The sequence below is a fragment of the Budorcas taxicolor genome, chromosome 11 (genome assembly GCF_023091745.1).
Source record: "Budorcas taxicolor isolate Tak-1 chromosome 11, Takin1.1, whole genome shotgun sequence".
NCBI lineage: Eukaryota > Metazoa > Chordata > Mammalia > Artiodactyla > Bovidae > Budorcas > Budorcas taxicolor.
In genome coordinates, this window is record NC_068920.1 from 46,910,625 (window position 1) to 46,933,179 (window position 22,555).

At 40.5% G+C, this 22,555-nt stretch overlaps 1 protein-coding gene across 1 annotated transcript in view; it reads right to left on the bottom strand.

Moving 5' to 3' along the window:
* Positions 1-22,555, bottom strand: part of DNAH8 (dynein axonemal heavy chain 8) — a 315,366-nt gene that overhangs the window by 187,703 nt on the left and 105,108 nt on the right. Inside the window, exons 35-43 of the mRNA XM_052649575.1 lie at positions 20,581-20,780; positions 16,345-16,498; positions 14,977-15,140; positions 13,705-13,807; positions 10,858-10,962; positions 10,341-10,502; positions 6,212-6,436; positions 1,979-2,151; positions 34-212 (exon numbers count right to left, since the gene is read on the bottom strand). Of these exons, the coding sequence (XP_052505535.1) occupies positions 34-212; positions 1,979-2,151; positions 6,212-6,436; positions 10,341-10,502; positions 10,858-10,962; positions 13,705-13,807; positions 14,977-15,140; positions 16,345-16,498; positions 20,581-20,780 (1,465 nt within the window). The remainder of the gene's footprint in view (positions 1-33; positions 213-1,978; positions 2,152-6,211; positions 6,437-10,340; positions 10,503-10,857; positions 10,963-13,704; positions 13,808-14,976; positions 15,141-16,344; positions 16,499-20,580; positions 20,781-22,555) is intronic.

Genomic DNA, 22,555 nt, shown 5'->3' on the forward strand with positions numbered 1-22,555 from the left:
ACCAAAAATAACATAACAGTGTTTGACACTTGCCTTTAAAAATCCTTCCTAGCCCTCTGAAGTCCATTTGATCTGAGCAATTAAACACGACCACGTATTTCCCCAAACATCTTCCCATGTCTTTCGTAGTTTCGGTTTTGCCAGTGCCCGCAGGTCCTGCTGGAGCCCCTCCCATGTTCATTCCCAAAGCCTGCGCCAAAGTGATGTAGCACCTGCAGATGTGAATCAGACAAAACGTTGTGGATATGAGGTAGCATGCGTTACAGTGAGGCACAAACAAAAGTCCAACATGATTGGAATGAGACCGTTTGTTTTAGAGTTTGAGCCGCCTCCATAAGAGAGGGGCTTCCCAGGTGGTGCTAGTGGTAAAGAACCGGCCTGTCAATGCCAGAGTCATAAGAGATGCAGGTTCGATCCCTGGATCAGGATGATCCCCTGGAGAGGGGAACGACAACCCATTCCAGTATTCTTGCCTGAAAAATCCCTTGGGCAGAGGAGCCTAGCAGGCTGCAGTCCATTGGATGACAAAGAGTCAGACACGACTGAGCTACTAATGCTTTCTCATAAGAGATGGGCAACCAAACAAGGCTGGAGTAGCTGCTATTCATTAGAAGTAATACAGTGTTTGCAAAGGCATGCAACGCTGATGTAAAACCTGCAGGCCTTCCTTGCATTGTGGTTGGGAGAAATCTGAAGTCAGAGAACCAAGCAAGCAGTGGTGTGCTGGAAGATGTTTAACAATGAGCCCTTTAGGAAAAAAAAAATAAAGCTGATTTCTGTTTTTCTGCCTCGCCACATGGCATGCAGGATCTTAGTTCCCCAAGCAAGGATAGAACCTGTGTCCTCTGCAGTGGAAGCGTTGAGTCCTACTACTGGACCACCAGGAAATTCCAAATATAATTTTTTACATCTGCTGATTTCTGTGGCATAAATACATCCACCATGGTCAGTGGTAATGCTGGCAATGTGATAGCACAAAACTGGGAAGAGAAGCATGATGTTGGCTCTTGCAGGCTGGTACAAGCCAGCGCCACCAGCACACCACTTCCGGTAACCCATGTCACTATGAAGTGTTTCACTCACTTAGACGCATGTAAAGAACAATATAATGAACCCCCTTGTATCCATAATGCAGCTTCAGTTACATTTGTTTCAGATCTAAGCAAACTTAGTAAAGCTTCGTGAGACATGAAGCTTTATACATAAACATCAATCGAAGGGAAAACACCCTGAAAAATTTAGACTGTGATGGAACCGGACATATAAAGGGAGGTCGGATGAGTCTAGAAGAGGCTGAAGACATAATTTTTCTGTATCATAATTTTACCTGGAGTCAGCTCTATTTAAAATAACAGCAGAATTAGTTGTTCTATGACTCAGTTTAAGTCGATTCTACAAACATTTACTGTCTCCTACACATGGCCCATAGAACCAGGTATTTGCAGGACATGTAAGAATGGCAAAGACCCAGGACTTGTCTAGTGTCATATACTAGAAAGAATGGTGAGGGGATGTGCCATTAATTGATGATTCATTCAGACCTGGCCAAGAAACATCACTTTAGGAATCAACTTCCACATATGAAAAACCAGGTGACACTGTTTCCAAGGTGTACCTTCCTTCTTTGCAATTCTAATGACCCTCTTTAAGGCTCTAGAGACATTTGTCCATCCTGTAATCTTAACTTCATTACTCAACTTCTTTTTTCTTTCCTTTTTTTTTTCAACTTCATTACTAAACTTCTCATAGTCAACATCCAAGCATTCTTTTATTGTTTTACTTTTTTCTATTTCATAAAAATTTAACCTACATGTACTTTTAAATAACAACAGTTCTTTCATTGTTAGACTTTGATGAGCTAGCTCAAAGCTGACACGACAGCATTATGCTTTTGTTAACATTTCAAACGCAAATTTAAGACAATTCTAAGTACGTAATTTAATTATAAGAATGGAATAACAAAAATGAAGTTTCCTACCGATCTGTTAATGGGGTGATAACAAGACGATCAGTGCACCCCAGAAATTCATTCTGGTAAATAAAGTCAACATCTGTAATAGACACCACTGTTTGATCCAAATCTTCCTTAAAGTAAAATCTACTCTGTTTTAGCCATTCAAAATCAGTAACAGATCTGATATGCATTTTTACCTTGAAAAAATGAAATACAAAGAGATTACATACTGAATTGCAATAGCATAAAACATAGCATATAGGCAATTTTTATTCACTCATTCAGTAGCTGATTCTTGTCATATAATATATATTTACTGAGTCTTTCCTTGGAATGAATATTTAATGAGTCTTTCCTTGGAGTGCTGTGCTGGGTAAACAAAAACAGACACGGTTCCCGCCTTCTGAAGCTGACAAAACAGGGCAAAAGACAAATCAGATAAACAAGCAAATGCAATGAAGTAGGAAGAGAAACTGAAGGTCATGAAATTATGTAGCAAGAAGACCTGGCCTAGTCTAGGTCTGAGGGAGATACTCAGAGAAAGAAACATCTAAGCTAAACCCTGCAAAAATAATAGGAATTAGCTAGGGAAATAAAACAGAAGGGGCGATGAAGGCATGAGAGGGCAAAACATTCTAGGCAAAGACCCAGAAGATCTGGCTGGTGTGTTCAAAAAACTGAAAGAAGTTCAGTACTGCTGACGCATCCAGGACTCTGGAGAAAGAGTGAGAACTGAGGCTTCACAGGGCAGAGGAAAGGGGCTGGGCACTGTCCTCACGGCAATGGGAGAGGCATGGCCCTGTATGTACACATGCCTTCTTGCACCAGCACTGTGGCCAAACCAATCAATCTGCCCAGTCATCAGCTTACACTCATGGGCCAAGAGGCTTATACCCATGGGAGGCAAAGAGGCTCCCACCACCATGGATGCAAGAGACAGAATCCTAATGAGCACATTTAGGAGCAACATCCCACCACAATACATTCTACAGTGCTTCATGACTTTCCATCAGCAAACCTGGGGAAACCCCAGTCCTGCCCACTTGGGGGAATCAATATAAGAAGTGGCAAGTGGTCCCTTTCACTGCTCCTCCACCCAGAGGCCCAATTCCAGGCCATTCAGCTGACACTGAAAAATAGACTCTGGCAACTGCACAATGCTTAGTTCTCCATCTCATTAAGTCTTCATGCTATTTACTTTTTGCTGCTGTTTCATTGTCTATGATCTTGCTTCCCCCTCCAGTTAAGAATTCTATCTTCCCTTTTAAAGAATAGTTTGTTTCACCACCTTAAGAGGACTACTTTCAGGTAACAGTCAGGTGCCACCCACAGGGACTCTGTTCTCGAGCACAGGACTCTCAGCCATGGAGATGTAGTCAGCTAGCTACTTGCAACACTATTAGATGGCAAAGAGAGGGTGGACCGGGGCTTGCCTGGTTGTCAAGTAGTTAAGAAACTGCCTGCGAATGCAGGGGACACAAGTTCAATCCCTGGTCCAGGAACTAAGATCCTACATGCCATGAGGCAACTAAGACCGTGCACCCCAACTCTGAGCCTGCCTGCCCTAGAGTCCATCCTCCGCAGCAAGAGAAGCCACAATGAGAAGCCCATGTACCGCAGCTAGAAAGCAGCATTCGCCACAACTAGAGAAAGCCTGCACATAGCAACAAAGGACCAGCACAGCCAAAAATAAATAAAAATAAGTGCACTTTTAAAAATAAAGAGGGGGTCAAGGAGGAAAGCATAAAGAAGAATAGCTGATATTTATTGAGTTGTTACTGTATATCAAAATGCATTATCTTCTAAGCCTTATACATGGAAAAATAAAATGCATATATGTGGGCTACAAGATACTATTTTACTTGGAATGCAAACTGAGTATGAGTTCACTAGCAATTGAGATAAAAAGAAAAACAGCTTCATAGTTTTAACTATGTGTATAGTAGTTTCTTTAAAAAAAAAAAAAAACCCATTCTGTAAGGAAAGTAAAGCTATGCTCAGCATTTTGATTTTAAAAAGAAGGTTCTTCTATGAGACCTCAACTTTAAGAGACAGTGAGAAATGTACAAATATTCTCAATTACATTCATAGCAGGTATAGTAATGGATTCCATACGACTGCTTCTTGAAGTGAACTTAAAGGAAAACCAGAGTATAATGGTAATGGAAATTAAGCAAATCTGTAGAAGGCCAAAGCAATATGGTCTAAGTATGTGGCTTTTTGATGATTAGCATGAACCAGAGAAATTCTAGAGCAGTGTTTCTTGAGCTTTAATATGCCATGAATCACCTGGAAGTTGTGCTGAAATACAGAGGATGATTCAGTAGATCTGCAGAGGAGATAGGGAGGTAGGGAGGCTGAAGATTCTGCTTTTCAAACAAGCTCCTAGGTGAGACCAGTGCAATCAGTTGTCATACATACTTTGAGAAAGAAGGATCTAGATTACAGGGAAATAAATGGACTCCATGCCCTTCAATCTTCGGTAAATACAACTTATCTGATCAGAACTTTTGATACAAGTTGGAAACAGGTAGCCTGGGAATCATAGTCTCTAAAAAAATGGGCCCCAAGTTGCAGGAACTGTGGGTCTCTGATGAAGGAAAAAGATACCTTAAAGACAGATCAAGTCAGGGACTTCCCTGGTGGTCCAGTGGTTCAGAATCTGCCTGCCAGTGCAGGGGACACGGGTCCAAGCCCTGGTCTGGGAACTAAGAGCCCACGTGCCTGAGAGCCACAGCAACTGAAGCCCATGAGCCTAGAGCCCACGCCCTGCACAAGAGAGGTCACCACAATGAGAAGCCAGCGCACCTCAGCCAGAGAGTAGTCCTCACTTGCCATAGCTAGAGAAAGCCCGCTCGCAGCAATGAAGAGCCCATGTGCCCCAACAAAGACCCAGCTCAGCCAAAAAATAAATAAATAAAAATTTAAGAAACAAAGTAGAGAAGCATGTTCAGAATTTTTTTTTAAACAGAATAATGGCAATGGTAGTCAAAAATGAAGCTAGTCAAAATGATGGAATATCAAAACTACCTGGGCTTCCTATCCCATAATAGACAACTACTGCTCAAGACCACTTGTTAGGGTCCTGTTTCCAAAGGGAATTCAAATATCCCTCCTACTCCCGCTCTGCAGAACCTTGCCCAGATCAAGCCCATGAAGACTTGTAGGACACTATCAACTGAACAGCCCCAGGAGTTCCCTGAACCTTGGTTCTACTCAATCTGAACTTTTTTCACAACTGGCTCATCAGTTGGAGGAGCTAATCTAGAAGACACCGCTGCAGGTGGACCCATGAGCTCGACGGACCCAGGCAATCACAGGTTCCTCACCCGCTTCTCTATCTCTGGTATGGGCGTTCTGCCCACTGTTCCCATAGTGGGAACTATTTTCACCTTCAAGAGAGGAACATGCCGGTGAGACCATCTGGATGGTATAGGAGGTAGTTAAGGCCTCTATACAAACTTATAAGATTCTGGCAGACAATGAAATAGAGTTACAGATGTAGAAAACAAACCTGCCAGGGGGTAAGCGGGGAGGGATAAATTGGGAGGTCAGGATTGACATATACACACTACTATATACAAAATAGGTACTGAATAGTACAGGAAACTCTACTCAATACACTGTAATGACCTATATGGGGTAAGAATCTAAAAAAGGGGGGGAAATATGGATATGTATAACTCATTCACTTTGCTGTGCAGCAGAAACTAACATCACACTGTAAATCAACTATATTTCAGTAAAAATATTTTAAAAATTCTGGCAGACAAATGCAGAGATTCACTTCTCTAGAGGCTGCCCAAGACAAGCCTCATTAAGTATTCAATAAATTTCCTCACTAAAATTGCTAACTACCAGTCTGGAGTGGCATGCCTCTTTCTTCAGACTCTTCTTGCCCTCTGAGTGCAGGGGCCAAGTCGTGAACTAACATTGCCATAACTCACAACCAAGCCCACCTAAATTATATCATATCCCTGGTTATCGGCTTAAAGAAACAGTTCAAATCACATCAGTTGATTCCAGACTTTCAGAATGCCAAACCTGAATACACACACATGACTGTTAAAACTACCAAATATATCAGCATATATTTGTTGACATTGTATAGGCAAAGCTGGTTGTGAGAAAGGACCAAACAGATGAAAGGTTCATATAAGCTAGGAAGTATGTAAATACTTAACTGTTAATTATTAGAAGCACTAACTTATTAATTAATACACTAGATTACTTTAAATTAAGAAAAAAATACTTTACCAAGTCATCAAAAATATCTCTCTGATGCACATGGATGGTAATTAGAGTTTCAAATTTCACTCTGTCAAACTTGCTCAGGTCATGTGTTGTCTGACTAATGAGAGTATTTAGAATATCCAAAAATTTCTGATTTGTCACTTGCATGATTTTCCTGTCATCTTTTGCGTTATTTAAAGCCTCTTCTGAATCATGCGTCCACAACATCTGAATTCCCAGAAGCCCAACCTAGAAATCCAGCAGACAAATAAGTTTACCAAATATTTAAAGCACACCTGCAATAAAATTTAGTGGTCACTTATTCACGTTGAGGTGAGCAGTCTTATTGATTTTAAACTAAAAAGGGGACATGCGTTTCTTCACTCTCAAAGGGGAAAATCATTGAAAGTTCAAACAGTTGATTATTTATTTCAGTGTGGACAGATAATAATTTAAACAACTGCTACGAATTATATGTGCATTAATGGAAGATGCTTGGGGAATTTTTCTATAGAGGGCTTGAGACCCATATACCTTTATACAATGACTTTCCTTTCTCAAAAAAAAAAAATGGAAATAATACATTATTGTGTATTCTTCTTCAGCAGAGTTTTCCAAAGGTTTGTTTGCATCTTCTAAACAGGATATGCTGCCTATCTCTTTCCTTAATCTCATTCTAATGTCCTTATCTTCTATGTACATCTACTTCTCTTTCTACATAGAGATCTACAAGAGACAGAGACAGAAAGTCAGAATGGCGGAAGCGTGTCCTTTGTCTCCTGAAGAAGGAATAGGAAAACTGTGAGTTGATGCTCACGTTACCTTCGTTTTCCGCCCCAGGAAAGGAAATGAAAGTGGTCAGAACTTGCCCTCCCCTCACCCCCTCGTCTGCAACAACTGTCCCTTTGGGAGCTTCTGTTCTTCCCCAGAGTCAGGCAACAGATCCAAGATCATTTGAACCAAACAGGAATTCCACATCTGGTAGAGGAAGGAAAGTGCAAGTGGCATGTGGATTCTACAGGCATGGCGTTCAATGTAGGTAAAGCAGGAATGCAGGATACAGGATGCTCGGGGCTGGTGCACTGGGATGACCCAGAGGGATGGTACAGGGAGGGAGGTGGGAGGGGGGTGCTCAGGATGGGGAACACGTGTACACCCGTGGCGGATTCATGTTGATGTATGGCAAAACCAATACAATATTGTAAAGTAATTAGCCTCCAATTAAATAAATTTTAAAAAAAATCCTCTCCTTATCCCTGCTTCCTCTGGAATATCAATAATTTTCCTGCTAGAGCAGTGGCCAGTCCTGGGTCTGCAGGTGAAGATAAATGAAGCCCTGGGATGGAAAGGAAATAGCTGCTATCAGGAAGCTCCGGATAGCAAGCAGATACTCTTTGCACAAAACAGAGAGAAACAAGGCAGAAATGGCAGTGCAAGGCTGTCTGATTTAAAGACCAAAGAGACTTACAAACCCTGCAAAATCACTACATAGTGGTACTTTTTAAAAACTGACTATAAATTATGTTTCTCACTAGGTTTAAGAAGGCAGGGGACTTCATGGTGAAAACTGGAGGATGTTTCATTACAATAAAAAAACAAAATAAAAATAAAAACCAAAATTCTCATCAATATTATTTGGTGTCTATGATGAGCACATTAAAAAATACTGAAAAGGAACACACTAAATTACTGTCATCATTTCCAGGTGGTGGAAATATGGGAAAATTTTCTTTTCACTTTTATATTCTTCAAATGTTCCCAATTTTTTCCAACAAGGATCCATTGTGTTCAAAATCTTCAAAATGCATTTGAGAAAAAAGAAGTGAAATTTTAAACAATTTCAGATAAAAAATTAACACAGTAATGGGAAAACTGATTCTGGAAAACTGCTTTTTAAAATGCAATTTAAAGAGACTAATATATATATTTAATGAACATATTAAATAAGTATATATTGAATGAAAATACAGAAAATGAATATATATATATTCATTACTCTTTAAAGCAATTTTTCCATACAACTGAAATTTGCCTACTACAATGTTATGATTTTTATCTAAAAATCTTTTATCTAAAAATACATACACACATTATACAAAAGTCCTAAAAGTTGGTCAATTTTCCTATTATATCCTGTCCAACTTCACCACTGCTTTAAATTTGCTTTTCAGCTGTTCCAACTGTAATGCTATATCTCCTTCCAACTGTAATCATGCTTTCCTGCAGGAGGGAAACTATGTTGATTTAGCCTAAGGAGCTATTTTCCTCAGCTTATCAAATACAGTATTTTATAAAGCTTTGTCACAAGGGTAATAATGCTAATAAGAATATTAAAGCTTGCCAAGAATATTATACAATACAAAAACAATATTAATGTATTCTCTTCAGTGAAGATTGACTCTGTATTTGTACTTGTGTCATTTGAATAATTTCGTAACATTTCAGCTGTCTCCACTGTGTATGCAGTAATTCAGGATTTGGGGTTTGGGATGGGAAGAGCAGCTGGGTTTTGCTAAACCCACCTATATTTTTCTTGCCTTCTAGTCATGAAATTATGGAGAAGGCAATGGCAACCCACTCCAGTACTCTTGCCTGGAAAATCCCATGGACAGAGGAGCCTGGTGGGCTGCAGTGCATGGGGTCGCTAAGAGTCGGACACGACTGAGCGACTTCACTTTCACTTTTCACTTTCATGCATTGGAGAAGGAAATGGCAACCCACTCCAGTGTTCTTGCCTGGAGAATCCCAGGGATGGGGGAACCTGGTGGGCTGCCATCTATGGGGTCGCACAGAGTCGGACACGACTGAAGCGACTTAGCAGCAGCAGCCATGAACGAAAGTCATGACCAACCTAGACAGCATGTTAAAAAGCAGAGACATTACTTTGTCGACAAAGGTCTGTCTACTCAAGGCTATGGTTTTTCCAGTGGTCATGTATGGATGTGAGAGTTGGACTATAAAGAAAGCTGAGAGCCGAACAATTGATGCTTTTGAACTGTGGTGTTGGAGAAGACTCTTGAGAGTCCCTTGGACTTCAAGGAGATCCAACCAGTCCATCCTAAAGGAGATCAGTCCTGGGTGTTCATTGAAAGGACTGATGTTGAACCAAAAACTCCAATACTTTGGCCACCTGATGCAAAGAGCTGACTCATTTGAAAAGACCCTGATGCTGGGAAAGATTGAAGGCAGGAGGAGAAGGGGATGACAGAGGCTGAGATGGTTGGATGGCACCACCAACTCAATGGACATGGGTTTGGGTGGACTACGGGAGTTGGTGATGGACAGGGAGGCCTGGCGTGCTGTGGTTCACGGGGTCACAAAGAGTCGGACACAACTGAGTAACTGAACTGAATTGAATTGATCCCTCGCTGTTTCTGACCCAGATCACAAATCATGACTCTTCATTTACCTTGGCTGAAAATGTAATGAAACTGTTACTTCTTCATTTGCCATATCCAGTTTTAATAACACCTGGCACATGACCCTACACTTCTAAGAGTCAAAAGGCAGGAGGGCTTTTCACGAAAACACCTGCTCCAGCCTCTTCAATGTCTTCTCTCTAAAAACTTAGCTCATGAGAAGAACTCCTTCAACAGATTATGCCAATTTTTAACTACTTGAAGGGAAAATAAACAAAAGGCAAGATGGATTTCATTTCAGGAAAAGATATGGTGACTCCTTTTATATATGTCCATATCTGTATCTGTGTCTATATTCATCTACGTATGGATAGATAGATGTTTTTATACATAGACAGGTGTCTAAGATGAAATTTCTCATTAGTGCTTTAGTCTCCATGAAGATCCTCAACAATGGGAGCAGTGCAAACCCTCTTCTGGGGGACGGAGTGGGTTGGACTAGAGTGGAGGAGAGGACAAGCAGGTGGGTGGGGCCGGGGGGTGGGTGGGCCTCTCTAGCTTGTTCAAAGCTAGAATGGCTTCCTTGGAGAAGGAAATGGCAACCCACTCCAGTATTCCTGCCTGAAGCAGTCCATGGACAGGGGAGCCTGGCAGTCTACAGTCCATGGGGTCACAAAGAGTTGAACATGACGAAGCAACTAACACACATAGAACAGCTTCCACACCATCAGGCTGACTGTCTCCTGAATATCTGTCCCCCTTATTTCTACTCTTTGAGTGTTGTGTAGTCTCACCTGTGCTGGAAAGTGATTGAGGAAAGGTAACAGTTGAAATCCTGAATCACTGATTTGATAGAATGCGGATCTAATTATATTATGCAATGACGACATCTGCATTTTTAATAGGTCCAGAAGCCAAATCTCCACGGGACCTTTGGCCATAACAGGACTATCCAACTGAAAAAGTATATTACAAACAGGTTACAAATAGATAGTAATTTGATATTTTTACAGATGTCCTAAATCACAGCACCTCAAGACAAAGCAAACGATTTCACACAAAATACTTAAAGCATGAGTAAAATTAATTAATAATGTAGCAAGAAGTATAAAGATCATTTGGTCTAAAACTTTCATTGTACAGGTGATAAAATGAACCCCAGAGAAATTAAATGAGTTATCTACACTAGTCTGTAACAAAGCCAGGACTACAGAACTAGAACCTGACTCAACTCCCTTCCTTTCTCTCGTAAAAGAACCGCATTCTAAATTTTAAAGAAACCCTAACAAAATTTTAATCAAGTTAAATTACAATGATTTTTTCTCCTTCTCTTGATATGACAGCCATGATACGGTCGTAGTCTTTTGCATGAAAGGTCACCTCGTTTATGTTGTCAGACACTGCAGGGAGATGTGGCTGCAAGAAAGCACAAGACAGAGCAAACACATCATACATGAGGTTAAACACAAAAGCTGCAGGAGACGTGCGTTCAGTTCCTGGGTCGGGAAGATTCCCCTGGGGGAGGAAACGGCAATCTACTCCAGTATTCTCGGCTGGATAATTCCGTGGACAGAAAAGTCTGGCAGGCTACAGTCCGTGGGGTCGCAAAGAGTCAGACACAACGGGTCAACTGAGCACGCAAACACAAAAGCCATTGAGACATTTCCTAAAATCTTTGCTATTTTTTTTTTAATATTTGTAAAAGATTAAGAATTTACTTCACTGTCTCAAAAAAAAAAAAAAAAAACAAAACCACCTCTTCTTTGACCCTTGACTGACTTGGAAGCCTACTTTTTATTTTATTTTTTTTTCTTTATCCATAAAGTTTTATTTTGTATTTCCTAAGACTTTTCTTTATATATTCACAGTAAAACTGTCAAAATTAGGAAAATTAGCATTGATACAATACTATTGTTTCATTCACAGTTCACAGTAACCGTTTCCCCATTGTCTCAATAAAGTCCCTTATGTTGGTTTATTTGTTTTTCTGTTTTAGGCTCCATATCAGGATTATCATTAGATTCAGTTTTCACGTCTCTTTAGTTTCCTTTCATCTGGAGCAGGTTCTCAACCTTTGTCTTCTTGACAAAGCATTTTGGAGGAGTATAGGCCAGTTGTTTTGTAGACTGTTCCTTATTTGGGGTTTAGCTTATGTCTCTTCATGATTAGATTCAGGATGCATTTTTTTACAGTGACATCAAATAAGTGACAATGTATTCTTCCCAGGATGTCAAGAAGCTCATGGTGTTGGTTTGTCCCATTATTTTTGTTTACATTTATTATGTGGTAAAAATAGTTGTTGTTGTTGTTTAGTCACTCAAATGTGCCCAACTCTTTGTGATTCCACAGACTGTAGCTCTCCAGGCTCCTGTGTCCATGGGATTTCTTTCTTTCTTTTTTTTTTTTTGCATAGCATATTTTCTTTTTTTTTTTAATTTTCATTTTTACTTTATTTTACTTTACAATACTGTATTGGTTTTGCCATACATTGACATGAATACACCACGGGTGTACATGAGTTCCCAAACATGAACCCCCCTCCCACCTCCCACCCCATATCATCTCTCTGGATCATCCCCATGCACCAGCCCCAAGCACCCTGTATCCTGTATCAAACATAGACTGGCACTTCATTTCTTACATGATAGTATACATGTTTCAAAGCCATTCTCCCAAATCATCCCACCCTCTCCCTCTCCCTCAGAGTCCAAAAGTCTGCTCTACACATCTGTGTCTCTTTTGCTATCTCGCATACAGGGTCATCATTACCATCTTTCTAAATTCCATATATATGTGCTAGTATACTGTATTGGTGTTTTTCTTTCTGGCTTACTTCACTCTGTATAATTGGCTCCAGTTTCATCCATCTCATTAGAACTGATTCAAATGTATTCTTTTTAATGGCTGAGTAATACTCCATTGTATATATGTACCATAGCTTTCTTATCCATTCATCTGCTGATGGACATCTAGGTTGTTTCCATGTCCTGGCTATTACAAACAGTGCTGCGATGAACATTGGGGTACATGTGTCTCTTTCTATTCTGGTTTCCTTGGTGTGTATGCCCAGCAGTGGGATTGCTGGGTCATAAGGCAGTTCTATTTGCAATTTTTTAAGAGAAATGCAAATCAAGACCACAATGAGGTACCACTTCACACCAGTCAGAATGGCTGAGATCCAAAAGTCTGCAAGCAATAAATGCTGGAGAGGGTGTGGAGAAAAGGGAGCCCTCTTGCACTGTTGGTGGGAATGCAAACTAGTACAGCCACTATGGAGAACAGTGTGGAGATTCCTTAAAAAATTGCAAATAGGAAGCCTACTTTTTAAAATTGAGCCCTACACAATGTTTCCTCCACGACCTACAGATGCCCCTCCTCTTACATTAAGGAGATTGAACCAGTAACTGCCATCTTCCTCCCAGCAGAGACTGAACCACACGGTCCCTGTCCCCTTCCCTCCCAGGGACAGGTCAGTCCTCCTCTCTTGGCTCTGTGTCTGCCTTACACAGCTTCTACTTCCTTCCTGTCCTTTCTCATCCCCACAACTCCCTGGAAACCAACAAGAAAGGTATTATTAGCTGTTTCCCAGCTTCCCAAACCAGAAATGGTCCTGGGATGGGGTTTGAGTGCCTCCACACTCAGTTCTCCGTAGTTTTTCTCTTCCTCCTGGAATTACTGCCCTTCAAAATGGCTAAAAGCATTTGAGAAGCATTCTGGACAGGAAAAAAGGGACAAATTTAAACCACAATCCCTATCTGATCTAAGAATATTTAGATTTAAATACTCATAACAATGAGTTACATTTAGTGAGCACATACTTTATGTCAGGTACTTTTGATGCATTAACTCGCATAATTCTTATGACAAGCCTATGAGGTGGAAATGATTAATATTCTGATTTTACAGACAAGAAAACTGAGACACAGGAAAATTAAGTAACTGGCTAAGACCACCCAACTGGTGAGTTGCATAATTGATGGCTCTTGCCTCCAGCTGATGGGCTCCAAATCCAAAGAAAATGAGGCATTTTATAACCAATGTCAGTTTTAACACTCTTCTTTCCTGACTGCACTTTTAAGATGTTAACTTCATTTTTATTTTTTATTACACAGGCTATGGAAAAAAAGGATTTAGGTAACAGACATTTAGATGACACACCTGGATGGTATGGGAATCACTGGCTTGTCCAAGAATTTCCAGGAGAACTGGATCAGACACAAAGAAGAATCTTGGAAATAGTAATCGCTTCTTCTCCAAATACCTTTAAATAAAGTCACATTACCAAATAATTTTTTCTGAATTACTAATTTTGGGGTTTTTAGCCAAGACACAATCACTAATATCGATAAGATAATAGCAAATACTTATAGCCATTTCCCATTTGAAAAGTCCTGCTCCACCTTAGATGGCACTTGGGAAAATAAGTGGAAATAAGAACGTGTGATTCAGAGCAAGGCATTGTCTATAGTATTCTTTCTCATCAAGAGCCCTCCTGCAACCCTTCTAAGAGTACTGTGAACCTCAAGCTTAAATGCTGGGCGAACATATAATTTATCTCCAAATCAGGATATTTTGAGAGTGAAAGGGGGCGCGGGGGTAACTAGCCATTCAGTCAGGACAAAGGCAAAAATTTGGACAAACCGGGGTATATTTTTGCCCTATTTCAAAAGAAATTGAGAAAGAACTGCCTTTGAAGAAAATTATCTGTGAATTTGTCTGGCTAATTGCTCTCTGAGTACACCTCTCTACTCCACACCTGCAGTGTGCTGATTGGTAGCCCCCAAAAGACATGGGAGCTACCCCATGTCCTATTTCCTATTTCCTACCCACATCCTATTTCCTACCCACATCCTATTTCCTGGAATCTGTGAATACTGTCTCATTTGGAAAAGAGGCCTTTGCAAATGTACTGAAGTTAAATATCTTGAGAGGAGCTCATCTTGGATTATCCAGATGAGCCCTAAGTCCAATGACAAGTATCCTCATAAGAGACACACAGAAAGAAGAGGAGAAGGGCATATAAAGACAGAGACTAGAGTTATGTAGCCACAAGCCAAGGGTAGTCCCAGAGCCACCAGAACCTGGGAGAGGTCAGGGAAAATTCTCCCTAGAGCCTTCAGAAGGGGCTGCTACCTTGACTTTAGACTTATGGTCTCCAGAACTGTGAGAAAATAAGTTCCTGTCATCTTAAACCACCCCGTTTGCGGTAATTTGTCACAGCAGCCCTACAAAACTCATACAATGCCTTAATTCACCCACTCTAACTTGAAGATGTCTTTTTTTGCCAAGAAATTAAATTTATGTGAAATGCTAAATTCCTAACACCACTTCAACCATCACTACCGAACCGGAAATGCAGTCAATTTATTAATTTGGGATAAAACATCGTCACATATAAAATGTTAGGCAATGAAAAAATTAAACTCTTACCCTGTAAGTGACTTCTGACATACTTCTAATTGTTCGTGTAAATGAGGTAAAAGCTGCCCCATGGTTTCATCTCCAACACAGCAACTAATCACATTGGGATTCTCATGAGCTCGCTGCATTATCTTTATCCATGACTTGTCAATATTCTGAAAACGTTTTGCTTCCTAAAGACAAACCCATAGTCAGTAAAAGTTGGCATGTGGATGACTGAATGAAGCAAAGTCTTCACTCTGGCATCTCTTATAGTTCCTCAAGCCACCTTATTAATCTTAGGCTACATAATTTAAAGGAGCATTTTTTTTTTCATCTGAATTAACTCTGAACAACAGAAACCCAAAGCCATAAAACTGCTTATTGAAATGCTGTCCTATCACAACAGGGTTTATGACTAATTCATTTCCTTACATTTAATACATTTTTCAAAGTGCCGCATGATTAATTTTCAGTGCTATCAACTTAAATCCCAAATCTAGTCTTTCAGCACCCCAGGTGTTTTGGTTTGATGAGCAAACTCAAGAAGCATGAAAATAATTTGATCTCAGTATCTTTGGAATAATTAAAGCTTAATAGTGCCCCAGGAAAAAGAAAAGGAGAAAACAGTAAAAATCTAAAACAAAGCTTCATTTACATTTTTGCAAATGAAAATTTACTATTTACTATGAACGATATTAAGCTTGCATTCGATTGCAAAAACTGCCTTTAGAAATTGGCATAATCTTGCCTCTATCAAAAGTTTTAAGTGCATTTTTGAAAAAAATATAACTTTCTGATTAAAAAAGAAAAGATTTCTGTTTTAAAAATGTGTTACAAAGGGAAACCAGCTACTGTCAAAATGCTTTTGTCCTTTATTTTTAATCTACAAAGATTTGCAACCCCATGGACTGTAGCCTGCCAGGCTCCTCTGTCCATGGAATGGTTTCTGTTACAACTATTCAACTGTGCCTTTTGTAAAATTAGTCCTATTCTTTTGAATTTCCATACCTATGGCATCTCTATGGGACTTCCCTAGTGGCTCAGATGGTAAAGAATCCACCTGCAATGCAGGAGAACCAGATTCAGTCCCTGGGTTGGGAAGATCCCCTAGAGAAGGGAATGGCTCCCCACTCTAGTATTCTTGCCTGGAGAATTCCATGGACAGACAATGTGCCATTGTAATCCTAAAGCAGTCACAGACAGGACATAAATGAATGGACATGGCTGTATTCCAATAATGCTATATTTACAAAAATAGGTGAGTTGGCCACAGTTTGCAAACCACTGGTGCAAATCATCAAGACATGACCATATGTCTTTCTGAAGATTTCTACAGAGACATACAGACAACATACACCAAACTATTCTATCAGCAGTTACAAAAGCCGTATTTACCTGTGGTAGCTGTTTGGCTATGTCGCCACCTACAAAGACAGCTTCAAGATAAACCCAAAGGTTCTGCACTACTAGCCACTCTTCAATTATATCTGAGGAAGTAGACAATTTATACACCCAATTCTGGATATTTTTTTTAAATGGAGCATTATATCTAAAAAGTAAGAATGGAAAAATATTACATTTTAAGAAAGATTCAGATAATAGTAGGCTTTAACAAAGTCATTTACAGGAGAAATATTCCTTTGACAATGAACTTTTTTCCTCCAAAAACCAGCTCCTATTAAACTTCATAAAGTTAATGAGATATTTGCATTTTTATGAATAAAACATAGAATTATAGTGATCTCACTTACTGTTCCAATGTATCAGTGATAAACCAAGAAATCTGCCTAGTTTTAAGCTACAGAGGTCTAGCAAAGGAATTGCCAGCAAAGGTTGCTAGCAAAGGTTGCTCCTTGGAGTATAGGTTAAATACGGACTAAGATGGCCTGCCAAGACTTCTGTGAACCAAATCCAAGTGGAGACTGCCCATTAGAATAACACCTAGGGCCCTGTTGTCACTGGTCTGTGGAACTACTAACACAAGGCCTGGGTCAAACTTGAGGTCTGATGTTCACTACAAATGTGCTCTTCCTTACCCACAGACTGCTAGTTCCACCAGGCACTGTCCTTTGATTCTGCAGTGTTAAAGATCCAGAACTGCTACTCCCTAAAAGCCTGGTGGCTCAGACGGAAGCATCTGTCTACAATGCGGGAGACCCGGGCTCGAGCCCTGGGTTGGGAAGATCACCTGGAGAAGAAAATGGCAATCCACTCCAGTACTATTGCCTGGAAAATCCCATGAACAGAGGAGCCTGGTAGGCTACAGCCTATGGGGTCGCAAAGAGTCAGACATGACTGAGCGACTTCACTTTCACTTTCAAAAGCCCTTGTGGTTGTTGTTCAGTGCTCAGTCGTGTCCAACTCTTTCAATCCCATGGACCGCAGCATGCCAGGGTTCCCTGTCCTTCACCAACTCCCAGAGCTTGCTCAAACTCATGTCTATTGAGTCGATGATGCCATCCAACCATCTCATTCTCTGTCACTCCCCTCTCTTCCTGCCCTCAATCTTTCCCAGCATCAGGGTCTTTTCCAATGAGCTCTTCACATCAGGTGGCCAAAGTATTGGAGCTTCAGCATCAGTTCTTCTAATAAATATTCAGAGTTGACTTCCTTTAGGATTGACTGGCTGGATCTCCTTGCTGTCTAAGGGACTCTCAAGTGTCTTCTCCAGCACCACAGTATGAAAGCATCAGTTCTTCAATGCTCAGCCTTCTTTATGGTCCAACTCTCACAGTGTACATGACTACTGGAAACACCATAGCTTTGACTATGCAGACTTCTGTCGGCAAAGTGATGTCGCTTCTTTTTAATATGCTGTCTAGGTTTGTCATAGCTTTTCTTCCAAGGAGCAAGTGTCTTTTAATTTCATGGCTGCAGCCACCATCCGTGGTGACTTTGGAGCCCAAAGAAATAAAGTCTGTTACTGTTTCCATTTCTTCCCCATCTGGCTTCTTCTCCATCGGGGCTAGCTAAAAAGTTCATGAGACTACAAGGTGTCTAAAAAGCTGGGCACAAATAAGAAAGACAAGAAATAGAGTGGGTGCCATGAGGAAGTGATGGGAAGATACTGGGTAAAGACCTAATTACCTACAGTTGGATTAAGAAGCCAACTTCAGTTTGTGGCAATGCAAGCATATAGCTTTGAGGTTGTGTAGTGGCACTTCCTGGTAAGTGACATTTGTACGGTCTTAAAAGTTTTCTTGATCCAAGACAGAGTGATTTGAAGGGACTCATATATAGAATGGGGTTCTTCTGGGTATAGTCTGATGCTTAAGTGTAACCTTTGATTTCTATGGAAGCCTATGTTATACATGGAGATATAAAGTGGTTGTACAAAAATTTCCCCAAGGAGGTAAATGAGTTGATCTAGTAGTAAGAGGCATTTTTTTCTCAACTCACAATTTATAATGGGCATTTGACCATCAGTCTAGAGCTGAAAGGCAGTCAATATGCCAAAAGCACCTTCAAAATCAATACATGCAGACAAAAAGGGTATGGATAAGCATTTTAGGGAGCTGAAGCACCTAGATAAACGGAGTTAAAAATAACTTTGCCCAGAAATTTTTGAGAAGAGTCATCTTTGATGGTGTATAACTTCCCAACGTGAAAAAGAGGGACTTGAAATAAAATCACTAATGACAAGTTTTTGTTCCTTGGCCAGGTATTTGCACTGCACAACTTTGTGTGGTAGAACCTGTTAATGACAGAAAAGAAGGCTCATGGAACCCCTTGGAATCAGGGACCCACCAGGAAAGTGTCACAGTCCAGGTACTTGAGGTGAGTCATCTCACCCATGGAAATACACAATTTTTTCTGACATCACATCTGAATAGCCCTAGAGATTCCTCTGGCACTTGCTACAAGAGAAGGCTATGGTTGGCTCTGGAAGAGGCATTCTGGATCCACTTGGTCCTGCAAAGTTTTCTAGAAGGAGGATCTCCCATAGTGTTGTGACTTCTCAGATATCCTTATACTCTTTCTAGCAGGACCTCAACATTGAGTTTACTAGTACAATAAATTAGTACTATAACCACTCAGATTACTTTGCCAAACAAAGCTATGGTGTTTCCAGTAGCCATGTATAGATGTAAGAGTTGGGCCATAAAGAAGGCTGAGTGCCAAAGGATTGATGCTTTTGAACTGTGGTGTTGGAGAAGACTCTTGAGAGTCCTTTGTACTACAGGGAGATTAAACCCAGTTAATTCAAAGGAAATCAATCCTGAATATTCATTGGAAGGACTGATGCTGAAGTTCAAGATCCAATACTTTGGTAACCTGATGCAAAGAGTCAAGTCATTAGCAAAGACCCTGATGCGGGGAAAGAGTGAAGGCAGGAGGAGAAGGGGATGACAGAGGAAGAGATTGTTGGGTGGTATCACTGACTCAATGGACATGAGTTTGAGCAAACTTTGGGAGATGGTGAAGGATAGGGAAGCTTGGCATGCTGCAGTCCATGGGGTCACAAAGAGTCGGACATGACTGAGCAAATAAATAACAACAACTCAAGTTATATGCAAGTTAACAGTAAAATTAAGAAAAGTTTCAAGTCCTGAATTCCTGGGTTGCACAATCAGGCTCAGATCAATCTACAGCGTTTCTTCAAGAGATCAAGATTTCAGGAAATCAAGATGGCAAACTTTGCAGTGAACCATAGCAAAGCAGCAGCCTGTGAAGTCCAGGAACCACTGAATAGCCAATGGTCACCTTTGCCAGGTTATTCAGATTATTCAGCTTATTCAGATTCCCTGAAAGCAGAGGATGAGCCCTAGGAGTTTAAGCCCAGCAACTTCACCCTAGACCTCCTAGGAGTTTTGTGAGTTAATGCATTATCCAAATGCAAGACTGCCTTTGGGCCAGAGGTCTTACAGGATGTCATTCATTAAACAGTGATCCCAACCTGATTAGGGTGTTATAATCCCCATGCACCCTGGGCACTGACCTCTGTTAATGACCTCTGAAATAATGTGACACATTTCTTAGGTGTGTTAGGGTAAAGACCAGTTAAGAATCACTGGATAGTCAGGTAGGGGATTAGAGGTTGGTAATACTCAGACCAGGGCCTGAGAGTATATTTAATCTGACTAGGTCCCATCTTCTAAAGCTGTGCTTGAGATCACAAGTCATTTTCAAGCTGATTCAGTAGTCCCATGATAGACAGGTCGCCTCATTTAAGCTGCAGTGGACCCCTCATTTAGGCTGCACAGATGTAGGCTTTTCACCATAAGAATCCAAATGTGAGCGTCAAGCCCCTAATAGTATATTCCTTCATGTTTGCCAGCCTACTCTTCTTGGGCTATTGGATGAACACTTGAGCAGGTGCAGCCAAGGAGGACAATGACAAAAAAATCAAAGAATGAGAGAGAAAGAAGATAAAATGAAGATGTCATCTTGGTAGGGAGTCGAGATATTCAGATGAGCTGCCAATTTGGGAGAGAATAATTATGATGGGGAGGTGAGTACCATAAAAACAAAATTGAGGCCATGATTATTAGGGAAAATAGGTAGTTCATGTAAGGACTGACAAGAGTCAGAATCTCGTATTGTGTCACAGCTACAAAACTGGAGTTTTATCTAAAATTATATAACTCTAAATGGCAAATCAAAACCTTCCCCTGGAAATTATAAAATTACCTGTTGCTTAGTAAGGAACCCAAAACCATTAAACTATCCTCCATCAAGGTGATAATCTCTCCTGATTCAGTTCCTTTGAGCAGGAGTTCTCCCTTTCCCTTAAAGGCTGCAAAACTCAGGTTCTGATTGGTCCAGTTCTCAATCACTTGAGTCAGCTTGGCTTCAATATCCTTCTCCTTAATGGCAGATATGCAAATATCCTTCAGAGGGAAATCAAAGAATACGTCATGACATTTTCAATTACAAATTCAGTGCATTAAAATCACAGCATTTTTTAGTTTGGCCCTAGAAAATCATTTGGGTTCCCAGGTTGCGCAGTGGTGAAGAACCTGCCTGTCAAAACAGGAGCCACAGGTTCAATCCCCAGGTGGAGAAGATCCGCTGGAGAAGGGAATGGCAGCCCACTTCAGTATTCTAGGAAAATTCCATGGACAGAGTAGCTTGATGGGCTTCAGTCCCTGGGATTGCAAAGAGCTGGACATAACCGAGATACATGAGATATGGAACTTAAATCGTGTTTCTTGTTTATATTTTTAACTGTTGTTTTTCAGCCAACATGGACATAATCACAGCAGCGCTCAGTGGCTTGTTATAAGAAGCAAATGAAAATGTGAGATTCTTTTGAACTCTTTAAAGTAATATATAAGCATTGCTCTAGTCCCACCTTTTCTGACCCTAATATGAATATCTCACTTGATTAAAAGTTAATTCTAATTTTTACATATTTTCCTGTTTTCCTGAGAATTTTTCATATGAAAGTCTCACAAAGGTAAATAAAATTAAGGTATTTTCCCAACATACCCCAGTTGATTTTCCTACTTGGAATCACAGAATCTTAGAGATGGGAAAGGATATGAAGGTGCAAGGAATTTCCACAAATTAGTGTGTAGTAGAGCTTCCCTAGTAGCTCAGACAGTAAAGCATTTGCCTGTAATGCGGGAGACCTGGGTTCGATCCCTGGGTTGGGAAGCTCCCCTGGAGAAGGAAATGGCTACCCACTCCAGTATTTTTGCCTGGACAATTCCATGGACAGAGGAGCCTGGTAGGCTACAATCCATGGCATCGTAAAGAGTCGGACACGACTGAGTGACCAACATAAACTGTGTAGTAAATGTGATAAGAGTGGTGTTAACTGTTGTGAGTTCTGAGAAGGGAGAAATGACTTTTGCCTACAGTCAGGAGGAAAGGCTTCACGGAGGAGGGAACATCTGAGAATAAGCAGGATTCCAACAGGGGGAGGGAGAGGACGTTTTATAGGAAGGGAAAAGGCTTCCTTTCGAGGCAGTGAATGAAGTAATAGTAAGCAGCCAGCTAGGCTACTAGCAGGGTACAGGGAGCAAAGAAAACAGAATGTACTGGCATAGACAACACTGAGACTCTGTTTAGGGGGAAAATAACTAATAACTGAATCCTAGAATTCCTTGGACTTGCGAAACGAAGTTTTCAAAAGCACAGCCTATGAATAGCTATACTCTTAAGTGTAAAAACCTCATGTAGGAATGAAGTGATCATCAAAGTTTTTTTTTTTTAATTCCTTGATTATTTCCTTCAATAGTATTTGAAAAGCATTTATAGGACAAAAATGCTTCAAAAACAAAACTTTTGGCATATATATATATTGTTAAAAAGAAGCAACCCCTCCCAAATTCAGGGCTTGTGTCCATGAGACCCACAAGCCCATAATGAACTGAGAAATAGCTCTTGAATAGCTTGCTTGTACTCACCCAACCCAGTGCCCAGCACAGAGGCAGATCACTAAAAAGCTTTCTGTGAAAAAAGGGGCCTATTTGCTTAATACACAAATATACCCAAAGAGCAGAAATATACAACAAAACACATAAATAAAGGGTCAAGAGTTAAAGACAAGGAGAGATCTTAAAAACAGCAAGGAAAAAAAGCTTGTTATGTACCAGGGAACCCCCATGAGACTACCAGCAGATTTTTCAGCAGAAACTTTGCAGGACAAAAGGGAGTG